At 38.0% G+C, this 24,837-nt stretch overlaps 1 protein-coding gene across 3 annotated transcripts in view; it reads right to left on the bottom strand.

Moving 5' to 3' along the window:
- The window catches only part of INTS9 (integrator complex subunit 9), a 101,534-nt gene that overhangs the window by 27,761 nt on the left and 48,936 nt on the right, over positions 1-24,837 (bottom strand). For all 3 annotated transcript variants that reach the window (XM_038573686.1, XM_038573685.1, XM_038573687.1), the window contains 4 exons: positions 23,775-23,914; positions 21,689-21,775; positions 5,997-6,117; positions 5,087-5,221 (listed from right to left, as the gene is read on the bottom strand). In XM_038573686.1, the coding sequence (XP_038429614.1) occupies positions 5,087-5,221; positions 5,997-6,117; positions 21,689-21,775; positions 23,775-23,914 (483 nt within the window). The remainder of the gene's footprint in view (positions 1-5,086; positions 5,222-5,996; positions 6,118-21,688; positions 21,776-23,774; positions 23,915-24,837) is intronic.

The raw sequence follows: 24,837 nt of genomic DNA, 5'->3' as shown, positions 1-24,837 counted from the left end.
AATAAAAATCAAATACTTGTATTCAAACTTATAGAAAGAAATTTAGCCATCTAAAAGAAGAGAAGAAAGGATAGGGAAAAGAATGAAGTAAATGAAAAAAACATGAAATAAGATTGCAAAAATAAGCCCCTGATACAACAATAATTATAAGTAAATATAGTTTCATCAATGAAACTTGGTTAAAAAAGAAAAAAAAAAAATCAGAGCACCTGGGTGCCTCAGTCGGTTAAGCATCTGATTTGGTTTTGGTTTAGGTCATGATCTCAAGGGTCCTGGGATCGAGCCTAAGTCAGATTCTGTGTTCAGAGTGGGGTATACTTGAGGATTCTCTCTTCTTCCCCCTCTGCTTCTCTCCCCACCTGAATGCATGTTCTCTCTAAAATAAGTAAATAAACCTTAAAAAAAGAAAAGGAAAAAAAATCCCTTACAATGGTGTCTATAAGGGATTCACTAGAAAAGGATATAAAAAGAATGAAAAGAAATATGGATAGGAGACAAAGTCTCTTGGCTTTTAATGCAGTTTTGAGAGAAAAAAAATCAGCATCCTGATAAGAGGCATAATTGCTCAATAAAACATAATGATCATAAACATATATACCTCTGATTATACAGCTTAAAAATATAAAAAGCAGTAACTGGTGAAAGTACAGGAGAAACAGACCAACAAATAACACATCCTTTTCAGAAACTGGAAGCTAAGCAAATATATGAAAGAAATAACATAAAAAGCTCAAATGAATAAATACATAAAGAAAACTTTTTCATTCAACAGTGAACATAGTCTTTTCCACATACACAGAACACTTACAGAAAGAGACTGTGTTTCAAAGTAACACTTCAATGAATTAGTATACTCTTATCCTAATTCAAAAGAGAAAGAAAGAAATTAAGAAAGAAATCCAGAAACAGTTATGTATGACTTGAAAAAAGTCTCTCATCTAACCCTAAGTCTAATCATATTGGATGGACTAGAAGCAAACAGCAGCACTACAAAACAACCTTTGGCTACTTAAATTATGAGCATTATGAAGGAAATTATGATATACTTAGAGATGAAGACAGAGCACACGTATCAACAATTTAACAGAGTTAAATGATACTAAGAGAGAAACTGATAGCTTTAAGAACACTTACTGGAAAGCACAGAAGGATGGAAATGAATGAGATAAATATTAAAAGAAAAGCAATGGAGTAAACCCAAAGATGGGGGGAAGGAAATAATAAAGGACAGAATAGAGAATGAAAATACAAAAACAATTAAACACAAAAACGTATTCTTTGAAGAAAATCAGTAATGCAGACATACTGGCCAATTTATTCCAGGAGTATATTTTAAAAAGAATAAACTGTGATCAAGTAAGATTTATCCCAAGACTACAAGGATGGTAAAATGTGAGAAAAACTAGTATTATAATTTACTACATTATTGTTCTAAAGGAGAGAAATCACATCATAGACTCAGAAAAATCATTTGATAAGGTACATCTACATTCGATTTTTTTAAATCAGAAAACTGGGAACAGAGGAGAAACTCCTTAACTTGATAGCTAAAAATATAGTAAGCCATCTTATTTAATGAAGAAGCTACAAAAGCATTTTAAAATCTGGTACAAGACAAGGCTGCCACTATCATTACTTTTGTTTACCTGGAACTAAAGTAATAGTTGTGAGATAGGAAAAAGAAACAAAAAATAGAAGGATTGGAAGAAAAGTGACAAAACTGTTACTTCTTTGCAGATAATATTATCATCAATAGACAAATATTAGAATATAAGAATTTAGCATTTTGTTGAATATTAGATCAATCAGAAAAATTCGTATAGAGATAGTTCTTCTCACTAAAAGCTAGTTCTCGGGGATCCCTGGGTGGCTCAGCGGTTTAGTGCCTGCCTTTGGCCTAGGGCGCGATCCTGGAGTTCCGGGATCGAATCCCACGTTGGGCTCCCGGCATGGAGCCTGCTTCTCCCTCTGCCTGTGTCTCTGCCTCTCTCTCTCTCTCTTTCTGGCTATCATAAATAAATCTTTAAAAAAAAAATAAAAATAAAATAAAAAATAAAATAAAAAATAAAATAAAAAAAATAAAAGCTAGTTCTCTCCTTCCATTTGGATGCTGTACCTTTGTGGGTCTCAATTCTCCTCTAACTGTCCATTCCTTTTTTTTTTTTTTTTAAGATATTATTTATTTATTTGAGAAAGAGAGAGATAGAGAGAAAGAGAGAACAGGAGCAAGGAGAGGGGCAGAGGGAGAGGCAGGTTTCCTGTGGAGCTGGGAACCTGATGTGGGGCTTGATCCCAAAACTCTGAGATCGCAATCTAAGCAGAAGGCAGATGCTTAACCAACTGAGCCACCTAGGCACCCCACACTAACTCCCCATTCTTATTCAAGATCATTTTTCTTCCTTCTACTTTCTATGATAAATGTTCCCCACAGCTCAGTCTTTCCCCTTCAGCTCTTTATTTACATACTTTAAAAAATTTGATGCTTCAATTTGTCTCCAGGCTTGCCTTCACATCCAAGTTCCAGTTCTATATTTTCATCCGTCCCCAGTGTTCACTCAAATTCTTCTTCATCTTACCCACTACCTCCTCCTAAAATCAGAACCCCCTCTGCCAACTCCTCCTTGTTGACTGGATTGGTGTTATCATCACCATTCTTAGCATGAAAGAATTGGGCCTGTATTTTTCCTTCCCTGAAGACAGAAAGCATTCAATAAGTATTTGTTGAATTAAAGACCTGCCAATGTTTTTCTCTGTCACTTCATTCTTACCAATTCAGGCTTAATCCAAAGCCCCACTACCCTATGTTTATAGATTACCACAGCAACCTATTCCCAGATAGGGAGGTTCCACTCAAGTAGGTCCATGGTTGGCCTTTTCTGTAAAGTTTAACTCTAAAGCAGAACTTTGCTGTTCCAGTGTGCAAGCAGCCATAAACAATCCATAACTAAATGGAGGTAGCTGTACTGCAACAAGACATTATTTACAAAAACAGGTGGCAAGCCAAACTTGATCCATGGGCCATAGTTTGCTGACACCTAAACTTTTATTATTTTTTTTTAAAGATTCTATTTATTTATTTGAGAGAGAAAGAGAAACACAAGTGGTGGAGAGGAAGAAGCAGGCCGCCCATTGAGCAGGGAGCCTGATGTGGGGCTGATCCCAGGATGCAGCTCATGACCTGAGCTGAAGGCAGCCCCCCTTAACCAACTGAGCTACCCAGGCACCCCTACACCTAAACTTTTCTTATCCCTACTAATTCAATATAGAAGACAATTATCTGGGTTTAAAAAAATCTAATTCATTATCTTTTTTTACATATAACACTGGTTTCCAGCTAGAAATTAAAATTAATTACTTAGGTATGTTGGTCATTACTTTCAAGACCTTATTTTCCCTTTAAATTTATGAACCTTGGAAGAATAATTTACTGGAAATTACATCAGTAGTACTGTAAAGGCTTTGATCTAAGCGGGACAAATCGGAAGAGTTGGCAGCCAAGTAATCTTTCTGTCTTTTATGGAAGAATATATCAAGAATGATAGAAGCTGCCAATAATGTATTTTGATTCAATGAAGCAAATTAAGATGACATTGATGGGTTTTTGATTTCAATAAGCGGGAAAGGCCCAGAATTCTGCTAGCTATAGGAAAAAAACAGCAACTTGTCCCCTCTAGACCTTGAGATGAAACTTGATTATAAAAGAAGGTATGAAGAAAGCCAGTACAAAGTGGCAGCTCAGATGCATCCTTTTGTTCTAGACCTATAACAGTCATTTCCCCCCTTCATATAAAAATAGGATATGGACTTCCTCAAGTTATCCAGGTATGTACCCATCCATCAGCTAACTAATCTTTTCTGCCCCTCCTTTTACAAGCATGGAAAGAATCAGGATACGAAATGAATGATAAGACCTAAAAAGGAATAAAGAATACATTTATAACAATGTTTATGTATTTAACTACTTGCCAAATAAGACTGTTAACAAATGGCCAACTTAAAATCTTCCAATAGTTGGGCAGCTCGGGTGGCTCAGCGGTTTAGCGCTGCCTTTGGCTCAGGGCGTGATCCTGGAGACCTGGGATTGAGTCCCGTGTCGGGCTCCCTGCATGGAGCCTGCTTCTCCCTCTGCCTGTGTCTCTGCCTCTATCTCTCTCTCTGTCTCATGAATAAATAAGTAAAATCTTAAAAAAACAAAACAAAAACCTTCCAATAGCTTCCCTCTACACATTAAAATAAAACCCAAGAGTACCTGGGTGGCACAGTGGATTGGGTGTCTGACTATTGCTTTTGGCTCAGATCGTGAGATCAAGCTCCATGCTCAGCATGGAGTCTGCTTGAGTTTCTTTCTCCCTCCCTCTGCCTGCCAGCTCATGCTCTTTCTTTAAAATAAATAAATCTTTAAAAATAAAATAAAATCCGATCTAAATTTTTCATCATGGCCTACAAAGTTTCACATGACCTGGCTCTGCTCATCCCATGGATACCCCTGTTGACTATACTTGGCATGCTGCAATCACAACGGACCTCTCTGCTCTTCTGAACACAGATTTCATGAGCTGGGACTTTGCATATGGGTCACCATTGATTCCCTAACACCTACATAAGTGCTTGACACATAGTAGACCCTCAGTAAAGAAATAATTAACACTTGCTGAGTAAACGAGTAACCATTTCTGTTCCATATCAGGCTATCATTATTGGAAGTAGTAGAAAATCTCAAAATCCTAGAGATGAACCTAAAGGCAGCAGGATCTTCAGAGGAACTTGTAATCCTAAATATTGGGACATGAAGAATGTAACTCTCATGAAGAGTGTCTATAGAACATAAAGTTTCAGTTAAGCAAGATAAGTTCTAGAGATCTGCTATACAACACTGTACGTATGGTCAACAATAATGTATAGTATAAAATTATTAAGAGGATAGATCTCATGTTAAACATTCTTACCATAACAACAAAAATTTAAAAAAAAGATACATGTAGAAATCAAAATTAGAAAGATTTAAAAACTGATGATCCTCTAGATACATTATAAATTTGGGTTAAATAACTAAAAAACTTAATTGTTAAAAGAGAATTAGAATTACCTGGGGATGTGTGGTAAGCAAGGAGGATCCGGATACATACGATACTTTCTCATAATGGGACTGGATAATCCAGTTGGAACTTCCAAGGGCATAGCCTGAGCTTAGCGGAGTCACCTGGACTGCACCAAAAAGCTCCTAGAGAAGAACCATAGTAAGGATGTGTGATGAGCTTTCAGCAGTGCAGTCACACTGGGTAAATCTTTGCAGGAAAAAAACCCAGAAATACCCTTCACTTACAGAAAATTTAAAGTAAAACAGACAGTATAAAATAAAGCAAAAAACCCAATGGAGACTATATGGTAGACCCAAAAAGCAATCCTATAGTCTTTACTTGCCCCCTCTCTTGAGTTTCAGTCTATCCACAGGTACCAGGCACCCAGGCCTTATTCATCAGAAGACAGAGATGACAGATTACCAGAAAGACTAAAGAGACAAATACTTTCCTTTTTTAGGTTAAGCATTCATCTTTTGGTCATTCTATATGGAGTGGCTCTCGGTACAAGTTAACAAAAATGGGAACACTTAATATGAGATCAGAGTTCAAAAGTTATACTTGCCAAATTGCTTCTTGATCGGTTTTATGCTCTCTGGTTCCTGTTTCACTTGCCCCAAATCTATAACGTTGCACTCGCTGTTCTAAAGTGAATAGGATGAGATTTCTTTCTCCTGACTCATTACAAGCTGGTCAAGAGAACACTGACTAATGCTGGGGAATGTGAAGGTTAGGAAAGAACACTGATAATCTGGAGGATGAAGGATAATGACAGATGCTCCGACTTTTCACCTTGTACTAGAATAAGATTCTCAGTGACTGAAGAGCTACAGGAAGGGAACTATAAGATCCTCCAAAAGGGGAGCAATATGAATTGAAAGCATTCATGCCATCACTTAAAATCATATTAACACTCACAATTTTCTGAGAATATCCCACCAGCTGGATTTTGCTAAGGGCAGAGTTCACCTCTTGCATCGTATAGCATCTTCTCCAGGTTGATACTTCCACTGCATCCTTGAGTGGAGAAGGCAGCAGCCTATAAACGCATCACAATGCCAATTCTTTATGTTATCAAGGATTTCTTTCAAGTAATTTGCCCATTTCCTTTAAGTTGTCCAACTTACTGGCACAGAATTGTTTACAGGATTCCTTTATAATAATTTTTATTTCTGTAAGGCTGGTAGTACTGACCCTCTTTCACTTCTGATTCTAGTAGTTTGAGTCTTCTTCCTTTTTTTTTTTTTTTTTTTTGGCCACTCTGGCTTAAGATTTGCTAGCTTTGTTGATCTTAAAAAAAAAAAAAAAAACTTTCCTCTATTTTTTTCCTATTTTTTATTTTGTTTAAACAGCATATAGCTGGATATTGTGTGTATGTGCGTTTTTAATCTAGTCTGGTCATCTCTGCCATATAAATTGCTTAATCCACTCACATTTACTACTGATATAGCTGGATTATGTTTACCAATTTATTTTGTTTTCTCTATGTCTCATGTCTGTTTTGTTCCTTTGTTCCTCCTTTATAATACCTTTTGGTACTAAGTGAATATTTTCTAATGCAGCCTTTTAATTTCCTTCATGGTTTTTCACTGTATTTTTTTGAGTTACTTCCTTTATGGCTGTTCTAGGGCTTATCATATGTATCTTAACATAGTGCATTTCTATAGGACATTTCAAATTCTCTTCCCTATTCATGAATGATAAATGAAATACACTTTGCTCATGGGCCTGCAAAGCTATAGAAAAGGACTGAGTGAAACACAGCTGAGGTGTGGCATAAAGGAGGAAAATAAACCACAATTTGTGACTTTTCAGATCAGCATCAGGAGTACCCCTTAAAACAAACAAACAAAACTTTCTCATTAGAAAAATACTATATCATTTGCTCTAACAAAATCAGGAATAGACCTGGGAGAGTGATTTCCCTGAAATACCACTGAACATAGTGAAGGGCTTTGCACACACAGGCACACACACACACACCTTCAAGACAAAGAGAATGAGAGAAGAGGCAAGAGCACTGGCATTTTAGAAAGTGGAAAGTATAAAGACAAATAATTAGCACACACAGGAAAGTTTAATTCAAATAATTTAAACTGCAGAACCCACAAAAAGCTCAGCAATCTGAAACAATAGATATGTCTGGAAGTAAGGTGGAAGGTGAGCCTAAAAACAAGGGGATTTGGTAAAAAAAAAAAAAAAAAAAAAAGACAAAAACAAAAAACCCCGATAAATAGAAGCTTCCATGGCACAAAGACTTTTATAATCAGTTTTTTACTCTCCAACTCCTAAACATGAGCCAATAACCAAGGATCAGCATACATTTGAGGAAAATATCTAAAATGATAAAGGTCAAAACAAATGGAGGGAGGACAAGAGGAAATAAATTAGGCTGCTAGAATAAAATTTTAAAAAATACTATCATTATCCATAAAGAGATAGATAAGATATTATGTCTAAGAAATGAGAAGTGGCTTCTATTAAAAAAAGAGCATTAAGAGAATAAAAAAGCTCTTGGACATAAAATATGACAGCACACAATAAAAGCATGCCAATAAAACCTATCAAAATTTTAAAATTAGTTAAAAACATAAAAAAATTATAGAAGACACAAAAGAACTACATAAAAGAAAAACCAGAAAAGCTTCAAAAAAAGGTGATAGAACTTAATAAAGAATTAGAAATTTAAAACATTTTTTTCAGAAATGGAGACTGAAGTAACAGAATTACAAGACTGGATAAACACACAACAGGTAATGGCATAAGAAGAACATAGGAAGAAAAGATTAAATGCTAGAAAGAAATGAAAAGTTAAGAATTTGAAAGAAAGGCAGAAAATGAAGACAGGCAAAGAAGAAGCAACATACAGAGAACAGGAGTTCCTAACAGAAATCCAACCAAGGGAACAGAACAAATACTAAAAACTAATTGCTAAAATAAAAGAGGCTTGAAATTATACACTGAAAGAACTTTCACAGACCTGAAAATACCGACCCAGAAGAACTAACACCAGATATATTCTGAAAATATTTACACTATAAATAAACTTCTGGGAAGCTAGGCAAAGTGAGCAAGTGATTTACAAAGGAAAAAGTACAACACCAGAGTTTTAACAGCAATGCTATTTTACTTAAAGAAGTGAATAAAATATTTTAAGACATTCACAGAAAGAAAATGCAAGCCAAGGATTATACAATTAACAAAACTGACTTTCAAGGTTACAGAACACAGTAAACAATTATTAACCTGCAAGAACTTAAGGCATTTTATTCTCATGATCCCATCCTGAGATATCTTTTGAAGAATGACTTTTAGACAACCTAAATGACTATAGAAACATCAATACATCAGCTAGTAGTGAGTATTAAACACAGTTATGTAGAAGTAGGACCAAATGAAGATTAAAAGGGAGAGAGGATAGTATGTAATGCCTGTATATTCTGATAATATAAATATAATAAAAGCATGAAAAAATAAGGGAAGGAAAATACATATTCCCTTTCTTCAAAAGATGACCTAGAAATAATGACCAATCCAGGAGTAATGAGCAACCACAATGGGAGCTTAAAATTCCATTTCCTGGGCAGCCCAGGAGGCTCAGCAGTATAGCGCCACCTTTCAGCCCAGGGTGTGATCCTGGAGTTCCGGGATCGAGTCCCACGTTGGGCTCCCTGTGTGGAGCCTGCTTCTCCCTCTGCCTATGTCTCTGCCTATCTCTCTTTCTCTCTCTCTCTCTCTCTCCTCTCTCTGTGTATTCTCATGAATAAATAAAATCTTAAAAAAAAAAATCCATTTCCTACTAAAAGACTATAGAGTATTTTAGAGAAATGGGTGATACCAGATTTAGGGTAGGAATATACCAGTGCAGTCTTAAATATCCTGCTTAAGTATATAGCAAGGAAACAATCAAAGGGTACAAAGGTCACAATAAAAGGACACAGCAGACAGCATGAAGAGGCTCACTCTCCAAAATGGGATAATCTGAGCTGCAAAAAATGACAGTATTGCAATGGGTTGAAATCCACGACATATGTGTCAGAGTGGGTTGTAATTAGATTGGGGCACAGAGAGGATCTTTTGAGTTACTGGAAATATTCTATTTTAGACCTGGGTAGCAGTCATAAGGACGGTTGCTTTACAATAATTTATTAACTATATATATGTTTGGTTTTTTGTTTTATATTACAATAAAAAAAGTTACTTTAAAAAATAGAAAAGGGACACCTGGGTAGCTCAGAGGTTGAGTGTCTGTCTTCAGCTACGTCATGATCTTGGGGTCCTGGGATAGAGTCCCGCATTGGGTTCCCTGCAGGAACCCTCCTTCTCCCTCTGCCTCTGTCTCTGCCTTTCTGTGTGTCTCTCATGAATAAATAAATAAAATCTTTAAAAAAAAATAGAAAAATTTATGTAAAAATAAGAAATTATGACAGCAGAAATGAAAAACTCATGGATAGGCTGGGAGGTTAAAAGAATTTCTCAGGCAAAAGAGCAAACAAAAATAAAGAGATGGAAAAGAGGACAGAAAAAAAATCTGAGTTCCAGTCCAGAAGGTTTAACATCTAAGTAGTGAGAGTTCCAGAAAGAGGGAACACAAGACATGAGAAAGAAAATTTTAAAAATAAACAAAAAAATTTTTTTGGCCAAAATTGAAGTTGTCCATTTTTTAGACTGGGAGGTCAGCAAACATCGTTTGTAAAAAGCCACAGATATTTTAAGCTCTGTAGACCACAGTCTGTCACATCATTCAATTTAGCTGTGTAATGCCACAGGCAATATGTAAATGCATGAGTGTGGCTGTGTGCCAATAAAACTTTACTGCTAACAACTGTGGCAGGCCAGATTTGGCTCATTAAACAAGAGCTTAGCCACAGTTGGAACTTCTGTACTAGATGGTAAGGACCCACTAAGTACTCAGCACATGAATGAGAACTGTCCTTTATTAAGACACATCATCACAAATTTAAGGAACAAGATTCTTAAAGTTTCCACAGAGGAGTAAGTGGGATACATACCAAAGATCTAGACCCAGAATAGTACTGCCCTTTTCAATGGTATTTCTGGAAGCTAGAGAAAATTATATCAAATCTGGATTGCTATCATTGGAGGGTGAGGGTAGAACAAAGGCATTCTAGGCATGCAGGGTCTCAGAAAATTGACCTCCCATGCACTCTTCCTCAGAATGTGCCTGGCAAAATGAACACAGGAACAAGAAAAAGGCCCAGAAACAGCTTCCAACAGTAGAAAGAAGTGAAAATATCTTCAGGATAATGGTGAAGAAAATCCTAAACTGAGAGCCATGTAGCAAGCCTAAGAGCAGCTGGGATCAGACTAGAGAAAGAGAGGTGGCTTTGGGAGTGGATTTCCAAGAAGATAAAACAATACCACTAAGTTTGAACATACCGAGTGAGGAGAAACTTGTACAAATGGCAGACGGGTTGTAGATAAACTAGTAAGAAGTGCACAGGAAACTAAGCAAATAAGCATACAACAAGATCATTATTAACTCAAGGGAAAACAAAAAGTTGTGCAAGAAAGAAAAAAATAATCCTAACAATGTTATATAGCCAGTGAGTTGCATTTATACAGTCATAATTTTGTAAACACTGAATAGAAGTTTAGCTAATGTAGCGCATAGATCACATTGTTTCTATTCTATCTTTGTTTCTCCAGGACAAAATACTAATAATTCTTCTCTTTACTTTCTGTATAAACAGACACACGAAGATCTTATTTCACTTATCTGTCCTATGTACACTGGATTGCTTTAGGTTTTACAATATTTATTCAATCATTATTTAGCCCTGACTATGGCCATAGCACTGAAGTGTTATAAGGGATATAAGAGGAACAACATAGAGGCTTCTTCTCCTAAGAGCTTAAGTCTAGAAAATTTTTACAATGGTATAAGGCAATATAAAGAGATGTCAAAAGCCATGAGTCATCCCTGCCTGCAGACTTGCCTTCCCTCACAGAAGGGTCTAAATGACATATTAAAAATGCAAATCTTAACACACACACACACACACACACACACACACACACACCCTCCCCTCTTTCACTTTAATGGCTTTCCATTATATTCAGGATAAAATCCAAGGCTCTTAGTATGACTTTATAAGGCCCTTCTTTATCTGGGTCCTGCCTCAGCCTCTGTTCTATATAATAAGCTATACACAGCCTCTCTCGGTCCCAGGCTCCCTCCCTCAAGCCTGTAACCTACCTCACTGTCTTCAGATTTTGTGGGGACAACACTCCTTTAAAATCTAGACCACTTGTCCCTTTTTCTCAGGTCTTGTGACAGCGATCAAGACCAGGTGCACACCCTATGTACTCTTTGGAAACATAGCCCAAGTGTGTATCAGAGACAGGGAAGTGGTACAGAAGGTCCCTCTGGATGCAGCTACCGGTGTCAGTGGGGGTTGCTGCTACTGCTTCTCTTCTCCTTCCACATCCCTGTTGACTCTCTGCCAACCATTTGGAGGGAGGTTTCTCTCTGAGGCACATGATGGAAAAAAACAGGATTTACAGACTTGTCTGGATATAAATTCCAGTATTACCTCTTCACCTCAGTTTACTCATTTGTGAAATAAGGAGAGTAGCACCTTCTTTTAGAGTTGTTCTGTGAGGGATAAATGACATAATGTATGTGAGTGTCTGGCACAGAACAGATGCTGAATAAAGATGGGTTTCTAACAACCCCCCACGCTCCCTTATGCAGCCACCACAGCTCCAGGAGTATAGTTTCCCACAATATCATAGTAAACTTCAACCCAGGGTGATTTACTTCAATGAGCAGCAAGGACTCTGAACTTGAGTGGCCCAAGCACTACTCGACACAGTCTCAAGGAAAAACCTAAGCTATTCCCCTTCTTTAGCTCTTCTTTAAATGCCTTAGGATCAGGGAGCAACCATGGCTTGGGGCTCCTAGAACAGAACTGCATTAAAAATAAAGACTTATTTCGGGCTGGGTAGGAGCAGAGGGTTTCTTAACTTTATGCCAGAGCTGGAAAGCTATTACAAGAGTGGCCTAAGAGGGTGGGGAGGATCAATAACACCTGTAGGCCAACCACATCTTTCAACCTAGTTGAATTCGTCTTAAACTGCCCCCAGCTTTGCCAAGCTGCTGCAACTGAGTCACCTCTGTTAGAGGTTGAGCAAAAAGTCATACACAAAGCTAGGTTAGATACGTTTTCTTTTTAAAAATTTTTATTTAAATTCAATTTAGTTAACATACAGTGCATTAGGGGTAGAATTTAGTGACTCATCAGTTGCATGTAACACTCAGTGCTCATGATATCAAGGGCCTTCCTTAATGCCCATCCCCCAGTTACCTCTCCCTGTTCATCTCCCCTCCAACACCCTCAGTTTGTTTCATAGCATTCAGTATCTCTTATGCTTTGCCTCCCTATTTTCATTTTATTTTTCTGTCCCTTTCCCTACATTCATCTGTTTTATTTCTTTAATTCCTCATATGGTATAGGCCTTTCTCTGACTTATTTCACTTAGCATAAAATCCTCTAGTTCCATCTGTGTCATTGCAAGATTTTATTCTTTTTGATGGCCCAGTAATACGACATTGTATATATGAGACCTGCCTCCTTCCCATCCCTCGACAACTAGTACTGCCATTACTTACTTCCCTTGATGGCTCTTCCCAGCATACACTCCTCCCTTCCCATCTAGGACGATGTCCTAAATTAAGCAGATTAAAATCTGGAACAGTCTTTCTCCAAATGAAGGATTTGGCTAATGTTTCTATTCTCTGTTGGAGATTAAACAATCACATATTCAACCTCCAGAATAAGCCAGCAAATGCTCTGAGTCCTTGGTAAGGGAAAAATGGAAGATGGGAAATATTAACTACTTCTGTCTTCAACAGTCCAGAACCTACTTGAAGAGAAATTACTGGTGTGTTTCAGGTAGGAAAACAATTTCCTTAAGCAAAATAAAAGACTTGTGAATAATTCAGGTATATTTCAACTTGGATCTTTTCTCATTTTCCCTTCAGGGTAAATAGCCCAGAAACAATAAATTTAGGTTCTGGAGAAACTAAAGAAAGCATCTGTTTATAGAGAAACATTCATGATAATTTTTTTTAGATAATTTTTAATAACCAGTTTAGTATAGCACTGTTGGAGAGAACAGTGTTGTTAAATAAAACAACAAAAACAGTATGTTTTTATTCCAATATATCATACTACTCACACAGTAGTATGTTTTCACATTTTCATATCCTCAGCACTGAGCAATGCCCAACACAAACACTCCAAAGACAAAACATCTGTTCATTTGTTGCCCCAGGAAAGGTAGGAACCATTGAGTCAATTAACAAGTTCTATCTGAAGTGCAACGTTAGTTTGGCTTAGAGGTGAGCCAGAGGAGGAGAGCTATGCAGGTCCCAATGACTCTGGTCTAAAATATGACCAATTAGGTTTAGGGTTTTGTAGCTAGCATGGTCCCTAAGGATCCCTCACTTCCATATTCACCCCTTTGTGTAGTCCAATCCCTTGAGGGTGGGTGGACATAGGATTTGCTTCTAGTGAAGAGCATATGACAAAAGTGAAAGGATGTCACTTCCAAGATTAGTTCACTAAAGACTGTGACTTCCATCTTGCTTATTCTGACAAAACTGCTTTGAGATGCTCTATGGAGAGGTACACACATAAGGGCCTAAGAGAGCCCTCAGTCCATCACCCCTGAGGAATTGAACCCTACCATTACCCCTGTGAGTGAATCCTTTCCAAGAGGAGCTAGAGATAGCTGCAGCCCTTACAGGAGACTCAGAACAGAAAACCCAGTGTTTTTAATAACTTAAGACTTTTCTGGCCCGAGTTCTAGTACAGAAGCCGTGTTTAAATACCTTAACTAAGTCTGGGCTTTCCTGAGGTCTCCTCGATGACATTTCTATAAACTCTAATTGTAGAACTTCTGTAGAATGGTGTTCTTCATATCCAATTTAACTGGGATTTTTGCCTATTTTTGTTGCAATATTGAGCAATTTACTTAACCTTTTCTTCTCATCATATTTCTAAACTGAGGGTAAAATACTTCCTTCAAAGATCATTGTGAGGACTACAGTAAATAAGTGGTTATATGTGTGTGTGCATGTGTGTAATTATTACATATAGGATAAATATGAAATTTGCTTTATGCTTTATGAAATTTGACTTTTCTGAAAAGTTTTATTTATTTTAGAGAGAAAGAAGGAAAGGGAGAAAGAAAGAGACACAGAGAGAGAGAGAGAGAGAGAGAGAGAGAACGTGAGCAGGGGGAAGGGCAGGACGGGAAGAGAAGCAGACTCTGTGCTGACTGCAGAACCCAACATGGGGCTTGAGCCCAGGACCCTGAGATCATGACCTGACCTGAAATCAAGAATCGCCACTTATTCAACTGACCTACCCAGGTGCCACTGAAATTTAGCTTTTTTATGAAATTCAGGGACTTTAATATCCTCCCTCACCCTTATGCTTAAATTCTTTGGGTATCTTACTCTAGCAACTTATACTGACCATACTACTTTCAGATTTAAAACTAATTATTTTGTCATTTCTCTAGTTGGAAATATCCAGGTTTCCTTTTTCATATAGGCTTGGTAGACAAAATTTTCACAATTTTGGTGAATTTTCTATCAGCTACAGAAAAGATTTAAACTAGGAATTAGTCAAATATACTGTTAGCTTTTTCAAAAGACCAAAGTTTCCATATTCTTTTGTATAATGTTAAGTTCCAATTCTTTTTTCTCTTTCCTGGCATGCACTGGCTGATTTTAACCAATCCAGTCACCTTTCAGTTGTGCCGTGTTGCCATGTTTTTGCCCGTACCCTTCCCTATCTTAGGATCCTCTCTTCCCTCTTGGATACCCTACTTAATCTGCAAGCCCAAGCTAAGTCTTGCCACTTAGTACATAATCTTTGCTTGATAAGCTCCTTGGGTACAAGGACTATGTCTTAAACTTTCTTGGGCATTTTCCTGCAAACTTATCATAATGTCAGGCATTTGGCAGTTAATCAACAAATAAGTCATCTGAATTCCATATTTATACCCCAAAATTCCTTTTGCTAACACTCTTTTCTTATTCCTTTGAGATATTTAGTCACTTTGTCACTACTTTCATCTCCTATCATTCTGCCTAACCTAGCTCTCCCTAAAGTTCTGCTTCTGCTTACTTGAGGCCATAATTATAGAGAGGCATTTATAGAGCCATTTGAAGCCATTAAGATTATTGGCTGATTCAGGATAAGTTGGATAAGGAAACCCAGTGGGAACTAGTTCTATTTTTTTTCTGGCTTTCTAATTTATCAAAGTCAAATTCTCAGAGTCTAAATGTTTAATAAGTACTTTCTAAAAGATTTCATTGTTTTGTTTTTTCTTATCAGACTAGAGTGCTTAATAAACTTCCCCCCCAGTGCTCTGACATCATGCCAGAGCTCTGCTGTCTCTTCTTCCATCCTACCAGCAACCAACAAGCAGAAAAGACCATGTGTTTGTGTTAAAGAGTAAGACCTTAAGTCCACAGGGACCACTTAAAAATTTATAGATAAAACACTGGTTGGGTTTTTCTAAGTGTGTGATGAATGAAGGAATCTGCAAAATGAATATAAGAGCAGAATACAAAGAATGTAAGAAGCAGATAAATCTTTTTCCTTTCATTATAGCAAAGTGTGCTTTATTAATATACATGGGGGTGGGGTGGACTGGAAATGTGTTAGCAGAGTGATGACCTTTATGGAGTTTACCAAAGTGGAGCCTGATAATCAAGCATTTCTCAATACTAACCTGAAAATACACAATCCCTGATTTTTGTTTTAGGTCAATTTATCTCTAAAAAGGACAAAAGCAATTGCTTAGGCTACCAAAGCACAATAGAAACAATTCTCCAGAGTACCTAAACTGCTTCTGCTTTGATTCCATTCTTATCAAGAAAACTCTTATCTATAACTTAATCTCTTAAGTGGACTTGCTGACCAGACCAGTGTCCTATAGAGATGAACCTTTTTAGTTCTGGATCCAGGCAGATGTCTCAGTATAAAGTAATTAAATGGGATTTTTGTTTGTCAGTCAATATCCTGCGAGTTTAGTTAGCCTGAATCAGTCCTTCAGAGGCTAGTCCTTCAGAGGCTAATCAGGCTAAAAACCTGATTTTTGTTTTAGGTCAATTTATCTCTAAAAAGGACAAAAGCAATTGCTTAGGCTACCAAAGCACAATAGAAACAATTCTCCAGAGTACCTAAACTGCTTCTGCTTTGATTCCATTCTTATCAAGAAAACTCTTATCTATAACTTAATCTCTTAAGTGGACTTGCTGACCAGACCAGTGTCCTATAGAGATGAACCTTTTTAGTTCTGGATCCAGGCAGATGTCTCAGTATAAAGTAATTAAATGGGATTTTTGTTTGTCAGTCAATATCCTGCGAGTTTAGTTAGCCTGAATCAGTCCTTCAGAGGCTAATTCAAAGGCTAATCAGTCCTTCAGAGTCCTTCAGAGGCTAATCAGTCCTTTCAGAACTGCAAAGCTCAAGGACAAGCGGTGATGACTTCATCAAAGTACTGCCATTCTATGAATGCTGGCTGAAGGAGCCTCTCCCTTCCACATTTTTAAAAATTGTAACCTAAGTGAACTCAGAGATATTTTAATTCAATTCCCCTGTTTTACAAAAAAGGAGATTGAGTTCCAGTATCTGGATGACAATGCTAACAGCAGGCGAGAGTGAGATTAGAAAAAATGGTTTTCCTTCTCTTATACTACCTTGCTTTCATCAGAAAGGTGGCATCTAAAGATAAATTAGGCTGTGGAAGGCAGATGTGTGCTGATTACTGAAAAGGGGTTATGTGAGTCAAGTGTATCATTAAAGGAGAAACGGATGCTGGTGTTTATGGAGCACCTACTATGTGTCTGGTGCTGTTTTAAGGAGTCTCATGCTAATTTAGTCCTCACAGCAATTCTGCAGAGTTGCTGATATTCTTATTTTATAAATGAGGAAAGAGAGCCTAGAAGAAACAGATTGTTACAGCGCTACAGCTACTAAGAAGCAGATATGAAATTTAAACACTGGTCTGTTTGATCTCCAAGCCCATAGCTTTAATTTTTTCCCTACCATATAGTTAGACCTGATAAATTCCTCTATAAATGCCCACGGAGCATCAGAGCAGAGGGACTTCAACTATGTCTTTTTTTATGTCTTCTATAAGGTATGAACCCACGTTTTAGGCTCTGACTACTGGAAACTGCCGCAACATTTCAGCCAAGAATGTATCAGTGCATATTTCCTTAATGCTGGCAAAAGGGTTACGACAATATCCTGTTTTTATCCTTAATTGTAACTGTAGATTTCTAATCTTATACAGAAAAATCCTACTTGCTGTTTTAGTTTCTTAAGTGGAACATTCCGCTTTAAACTGACCTATTATAAACCCTAAACTTTAAAGTGGGTATGAGAAAGTCAGAAACTCAAAAATTACATTGCAAAGGGAGCTTCCCTTTCCTACCCATCAAAATCTCTTTTTCAAGAAGCGTAAACTGCAGCATCAAAATGAAGAAGAAAGATGACTAACTTCTAAATAAATCTCAAGGAGCAGTGTTGACTGAGGCAGAGAATCAGACAGCTGCCAAAAGCAAGAGTAATAGCTTCTTTGGGTTTACATACTAATACTAAATCAAATGCTAACTCAAACTAACTTCAAATGATTTAAGAGAATTTGTCAGATCCCTCTGACCAATGAGTCTGAAAGATTTTAATTTATTATTTTCTTTAGTTCATGGTCTTATTAAATAACAATCTACTAAAATGCATCAATTCTAGGCACTTAACCAAGAGACAGCCTGTGTAAAGTTTAAGTCAAAAACTGGGGGCTTGAGTCTCAAATCCAATTCAGAGGTGTTTTGCTTGGATCATACAGGATTTTATTTTAATGTGTGAGCCAACATTTTAAAAAGATGAAAAAAAATCACATTAAAAACATCCAGATTTTGAGTTTCTCTTAAAAAAAGAAGAGAAAAGGAAGATTTGGCAGCAATGGGCTCACGTTTCCATATGGCCACGATCTGCTGAAGCTGTGTGTCAGCTGCCCCTTTAGATGGGTGTGGTCGCTGGTCCACAGTTACCCAAAGTCCACCTCACTCCTGTATTTACCTTCCCCATCCCCAGGAGACACCGGAGTTTGTGCTTCCTACCTGAGAACCCCTCTTGGATAAACTAAGTACAGGCATTAAAGAGGGAAAAAAAAGGGGGGGGGGGATGAAAAAATAAGACACAGCTCATATCACTTGGGAAAAATGTCAATGTAATAGCAAAAAACAGTGTTTCTCAATTTAGTTTTGCCACAGTACTTTGGGACACTAGATAGAAACTGGCTTGAGACAGAGAGAAATTTTAAAATGATGTAAATCCTTTGGCATAAATGTTATTCAAATGAAGCACTTTTAGTATTCTGGCCCAAGGTTAAATTCTAGGTGAATATTTCAAAAGAACTCTTTTTGTCTGATGTCAATTGCAAAACAGCTCTTCAACTTCCTCTACCACTTGTAATATTCATGCTGAGTTTATCCAGGAGAAAAAGAGGACATAGCTTGCTTGGTTTGTTTCTCTACCACCACAGCATACCCTTTCCAATAATTAGACTCCTCTCTTTCTCTATCAGTAACGGTGGCTCATCTTGTGCTTCAAGAGCCAAAACAAAATACCTGACCAGAACCAGAAATATGGTTATGATACATCAAATAAGCAAAGAAGGTCTTCTCCAATAGTGCAAGTTATTCTCCTTGCTTCTCTACCAAGTTGGCTTTTAACAGTTTCAGATTTTTGCCCACCAGGTGGCGAGATAGCAAGTTCAAGGTTTTATCTTTCAAAAAGCACCCCCCCCTTTTTTAAAGCACCCTTTTTTAAAAGGGAGATTTCCTCAGCATCTTAGGAAATAAGTTTCAGGCTCCCCCCTGCCACCCCATCCTCCTAGCCCTCTGCTCCTCCAAGTTCTTTTTTTTTTTTTTTTTTTTTTTTTTTTAAGATTTTATTTTTTATCATGAGACACAGAAAGAAAGAGGCAAAGGCACAGGCAGAGGGAGAAGCAGGTTCCAGGTCCCAGGACCCCAGGATCACGCCCTGAACCAAAGGCAGACACTCAACCACTGAGCCACACAGGTGCCCTACTCCTTCAAGTTCAATTCAATTCTCCCTAATAAACGGTGGCACTTCTTTTGTAAGCCAGTTATCTTGTTGTATTTTACAAAGAATGGGAGGCAAAGGAAAACTGCCAAGGACTCTGCCCAAGGTCATAGAAGAAAAGGCAAAATAAGGATGTTGGACTTCCTAAGACTTGGCCCAGAGTTTGGAAGCCAGGAAACAGTGACCTTTGAACATCACCTCTAGTGTGCCAAAATTATTTGTGGCAAAATATCATAAAGGGTATAAATTTAAAAGGAGGAAGTAAGGGAAGCCAAGGTGTACGTGTTCCACATAGAAAACAAAGTCCTAAAATTTCTAAGGAGGGAAAGGTAGACAACTATGTCTGATGTGGTCCAGTGGGCTCTGGGAGAGAGAAAGAAAAAGGGAACGAGGGGGGCACCCAGGTGGCTCAGTCAATTAAGCATCTGCTTTTGGCTCAGGTCATGATCCTGGAGTCCCAGGATCAAGCCCCACATCTGGCTCCCTGCTCAGTGGGGAGTCTGCTTCTCCCTCTGTCCCTCACCCTCCATTTCCTGCTTTCTCTCTCTGTAATAAATAAAATATTCCAAAAAAAATTAAAAAGAAAAGGGTTAGGAGGGATAGCAATGGGCAGGAGGAAAAGCAGCTGAAAATAAGAATGCAAAATGAGAAGGGGAAGGGACCTTGTTATAAGCAGGTACACAGCCAGATCAAGGAAGTCATTTACATACAAACACAAGACTCAGACGTGTGTGTGTGTGTGTGTGTGTGTGTGTGTGTGTGTGTGTCCAGAAAACATTTCCTTCCATGAAGACATACGGACACCATATCCCTGATCAAGGAGAGAGAGACACAAAGAAGATCCATAAAACAGAAGAGAAAATGTGCAGTTACACATACCTCTCCCTTCCCTCTCATGAGGGGGCTCACATGCACTCCAGAAGAGACATGTATACCCAAGAGGGAGCCCAGCACAATGGTTAAAAGCACACACTCTGCATTTGAGTTCAAATCCTACAGCCTAGTTGGCTGACCTTGAGCAAGTTGCTTAACCTGTCTGTGGTGGTTTTCTCTTCTGTAAAATGATGTTAAAGAATTAAATGAATTAAGTAAAACATTGAGAATAGTGTCTGGCACACACCAAGTGCTATGTAAGTTAAATAAAACAGCACATACACAAAGGAATGCACAGAGGACACTTATGCTCAAACTCTGAAAGAGTTATAGTATAAAAACAAAGCATATTCTCTCAGCTACATACACAAAATCTTTTTAAAAAAGGATTTATTTATTATTTGAGAGATAGCGAGAGAGAGAGAGAGAGAGAGAGAGAGAGAGAGAGAGAGAGAGAGAATGCACATGTGCACATGCGCAAGAGGGAGGAGCACAGGAGAGAATCTTAAGCAACTCCCTGCTGAGCATGGAGCCTGACTGGGGCATGCTGAGATCATGATCTAAGCTGAAATCAAGAGTAGGAGGCTTAACCAACTGAGCCATTCAGGTGCTCCTGCATATACATGTTCTTATAGAAGGAATATTCACAAAAACCAAGACATTCCAAGTTTTGATAATTAGAGAGCTAACAAATCACTGACCTAGAAGGAAAAAGAACTCAGTAGCATGGTGGCTGGAAGAGCGTGGACTTGGATAGGCATTAATGGAACACTCATTACCTAGAAAGCTAACGACACATTTTTGTCTGACAGTCCTAGCCATGGTCTTCTGCTCTTGTCTCTGCGCCCCCATTCATCCTCCACGCTGCTTGCAGAGTTACTTTCCCCGTAAACAAATATGTGATCACATCATTCTCCTCCTTATAAACCTCTACCAAGGGACTTCCTACTCTCTGTAATATACAACTCTACACATCAGATTCGTCATTATCTTGTTCCAACGTACCTCTCTAGTTTCAACTCTCACCTCTCCTCTCTGCTTTCCTAATCTAATTCATCCTAAACTTCTCACTAGTTCCCAAATATACTATATCTCATCATGCTGTATCTGGATGCACTTCCTGATCTTTTCTATCAGGAAGAGTCCTTTTCGTCCTCCAAGATCCACCTTCATTGTCTTTTCCTAAGGAATGTCCTCCTCAGCTTCCCTACTCAGAAATTCTTCATTTTCTGAGCGCATATAATACTGTAACAGGCACCTCTTACAATACATGCCATCTAAGACTATAATTTACCCATTAATGGTCTGATTTCCCATCAACCCCTGAGTACCTCAAAGACAGTGCCAATTGTTTCACTAGTTTTTAAAAATTCTCAGACCCAGCACAATACCTCAAACATGGCACAGTTGCCTCTCATAATATGCTGGTTGAATCAAACATAGCTCTCCCCTAAAATAGGGAAAAGTGAACCTCTGGTGCTAATAGTATCAATGTGAAAGCATAACATGAGAGAACAAATGAGACCGTTTTGCAAAGCCTAAGGGTTGACTGTCAAGGGAAATAGGCCTACTGCTCACCGCTGAATATCCTTGTTCTTCCACAAGGAGGCAGACTGAGCCTTGGGCACTCTTTCGATGAAATTCACCAGCTCTTCCATGAGAAGCCTGAGTTTAAAGAAAAAAGTGGTGAACAGTCATAAAAGAATGAGAAAAACATACACTCTACATTGTAGCCAAGACAAATGGGCTTGTCTGCCTTTCCCCGCTGCCTCAATCATCTTTCTCTCTGTTGCATATAAACTTGGATACTGTTATACATAAAACTGAACAAAACCCCAACCATCTCATTAAACTTCCACGTTAAACATTTAGAACATAAATGAGTTAATTCAACTTTAAAACAAGCCTGGCATGTATCTTATCTTTGAACACTGAAATATACAAGCCTGTGATTGAAATCCTACTCTTAAGACCTGTGCCATTAGAGAAATAAAAATACTAAGGGAGAAAAAGTCATGTGACGGTGAAGTACCTGATTTTTGTGGCAGCATGGGTAGGTAGGGCTGTTTTTTTATGGCAATGTTACATGGACATTTTAAACTGGAAAATGCATTTTAGGAATTTACAAAATTCCAGGTGGAAGAATACTCTAAGGATTCATACTAAAAGCCTAACTCAAAGACCTGCCAAAGGACCAGCTCTTTGTGCAGATCACAAGATGGACTCTAATGGAATCACAACTGAGGCAACCTAAGAAATGCTTCACTTGAGAGGATCAATGATGCATGTGCTCTGAGGAATACATGGCACAGAGAACTGTTAGAATCCTGGATGGCCAGAAGATGACCAAAAACCAAGAAACAGATTTTCAACATCTTGAATCCCCTTTCAGAATCCAGTATAGATGATCCATATTAACTTAAATCTTCTCCCAATCAACATATAGCTATAGCAAGCCATCAATTTACGAGCATTTGAATGTTGAATAACTTCATTTCATTTCCACTGATTTATTTATTCCTAATCCCATCTCCTCCTTTCATCTTGAGAGAGCAGCATTAGTTCCAGCACTCAAAGATCTGGGACCTAGGCGCCTTATCGTTCTGACTGTAGCTCTATGAAGAACAGTCTGGTGTGTCCTTCCTCATGCTTTAACTTTTTCAGACTAGAGTCTAATGTTTTCAGCTTATCCTCATTGCAACTGATCCATCTCTTGTGTTTTACTTCCCTATAATGTCTCTTCCTCAGATCCCTATGTTTCTCTGTACACATTACATGTTCTTTAATGTGAGCTGACACAAAAATGAGGACATATTTTGTTTCACCTACGGTAATTCCATCTTGTTATACTTCTGCAAGACATGAGAACCCAAAGCTAAGAGTCCATATCAACATCTTGATCTCATATTTTGAGTCTTGATAGCTTCACCTGACACCATTCTTGTTAGTTTGCTTCAACTCTTTTTTTCTGGGGTAGGTGATTTTCTTCACATAACTTATCTCACTGAATGATGTTATGGGTACTTGAAGCAAATACCTGTGTCATGAAAGCTTGGGGGAATGCAGAGAGAGAAATGGCAGAGCATTCTCAGAGTCAAAGGAAGTTTTACTCCTTAGAGTTCTGAGTTGCACTCTGTCAAAAGTACAGTCAACTTAACTGTCTAAAAAAAAAAAAAAAAAAAACTTAACTGTCTAATTACTTATCCTATTTTCTACAAGCTGTCTCCATTTATAGTCTGCATTAAATCATAAAGGGGGAAAATTCTGAAAACAAAGTAATAAAATTTCTTCTTTTCTTAAATGTGCTACGCTCCTTTCTCCTGAAGCTCTTTGCATCGCAACTCTGTGGTGTCTTAACTCAAACGTTACCTCCCCTAATTAGTATCATCTGCACAGAGGATCTGTCTTGGTGAACACCTTCCTCTAGTCTTTGTTTCAAAAACAGAAAAAAAAAAAAAAAAAAAAAAAGACTAAGACAACTCACTGCATTAATCTCCAGGCAATTTCAACGAATACTTGTTTTATTTAGAGAGTTGTCTATTCATGCCAATTCTTTGGGTTAGCTGCTCAGAAGGAGACACCAATCCCTCCTGGCACAACACTCCATTACACAGTCACCACAGAAAGGAGTACTTTCTCTTAGGATACGGATATACACTCTCACCTGCCAATCTGAACGGTGGGTTCTGTGGCATACACTGTGCCTGTGAAACCGGTGTGCTCAGTGATGTAGGGCAGTGCCATCATGCAGTGGTAGTTAGAGATGAGGATCACATCTACTGTAGACAGATCTATTAGCTCGGTCTGAAAAGAAAGGGGAGGGAATGATACATATCTGTTCAGGGCACATAGATCAACGTGATGTGACTGAAAAATGATGCTGTCAGAATGCAGAGAAGTCGTTTTTGTACTACAGAATAATGATGCCTTTCCTGCAACACTTCTATTCTCTCATTTTAGGATATTTCCTAATACTGACATTAAGTAGCATGACAGGATGGCTAAGAACGAGAATGCAGCCAGTGCACCAGCAGCACTCTGATTTTACTAAAATAGAGTTCTGAGTTTGACATATGAGGGTAAATGACAACAGAACACTTCAGCAGCTGCTGCCTGGCAAATGCAACCAGTTACCATGAAGCAGAGAGAGCACAACAGAAGCTGTGAGGGGAACCAGAATATAATGCACCACGGCTACTGGTTTATTGGCAACAGAGAGAGCAGCATGCAGAGGAAATGCATGCAAGTCAAATGCAGGAGTAAACATTTTTTTTTTTTTTTTAAGGTAACTTTTGAACAGTGCTGGATGTAGAACAACAAAAAAAATTTAGTGGCAGAATCACAAAAGGAAATTATACTCTCATATTCTGCCCTAGGCTTAAACTCAAATCTACCTTTTACTCCATTGTTAGGGTCACGTGAAAGAGGAAAATGCCACTGTTTAGTAAATTTTATGAAAACCTTTTTAGTAGAAGGAACTGTTTTTCCCATATATTTAAGTCCTACCTGTCTTTTAAGGCTCAATTCTCTTCTTCCATTAAGCCTTCCTGATTTGCCCAGATAAAACAAACATTTCTTCCTCAGAACTGCCAAGACACTTTATGGATGTCCCTCTTATGACAGTTAGCATTCTGCCCAACAGCTCCTCAAAGTACCACTTGGACAGTATTAAATGTCTCTGAGGTTAAGAATCTTGTGTGACTCATCTCTGTCCCCTCCCAGTGGTG

The sequence above is a fragment of the Canis lupus genome, chromosome 25, assembly GCF_011100685.1.
Source record: "Canis lupus familiaris isolate Mischka breed German Shepherd chromosome 25, alternate assembly UU_Cfam_GSD_1.0, whole genome shotgun sequence".
NCBI lineage: Eukaryota > Metazoa > Chordata > Mammalia > Carnivora > Canidae > Canis > Canis lupus.
Note: the sequence above shows the minus strand (reverse complement) of the source record. Positions and strands in the feature narration are given on the sequence as shown.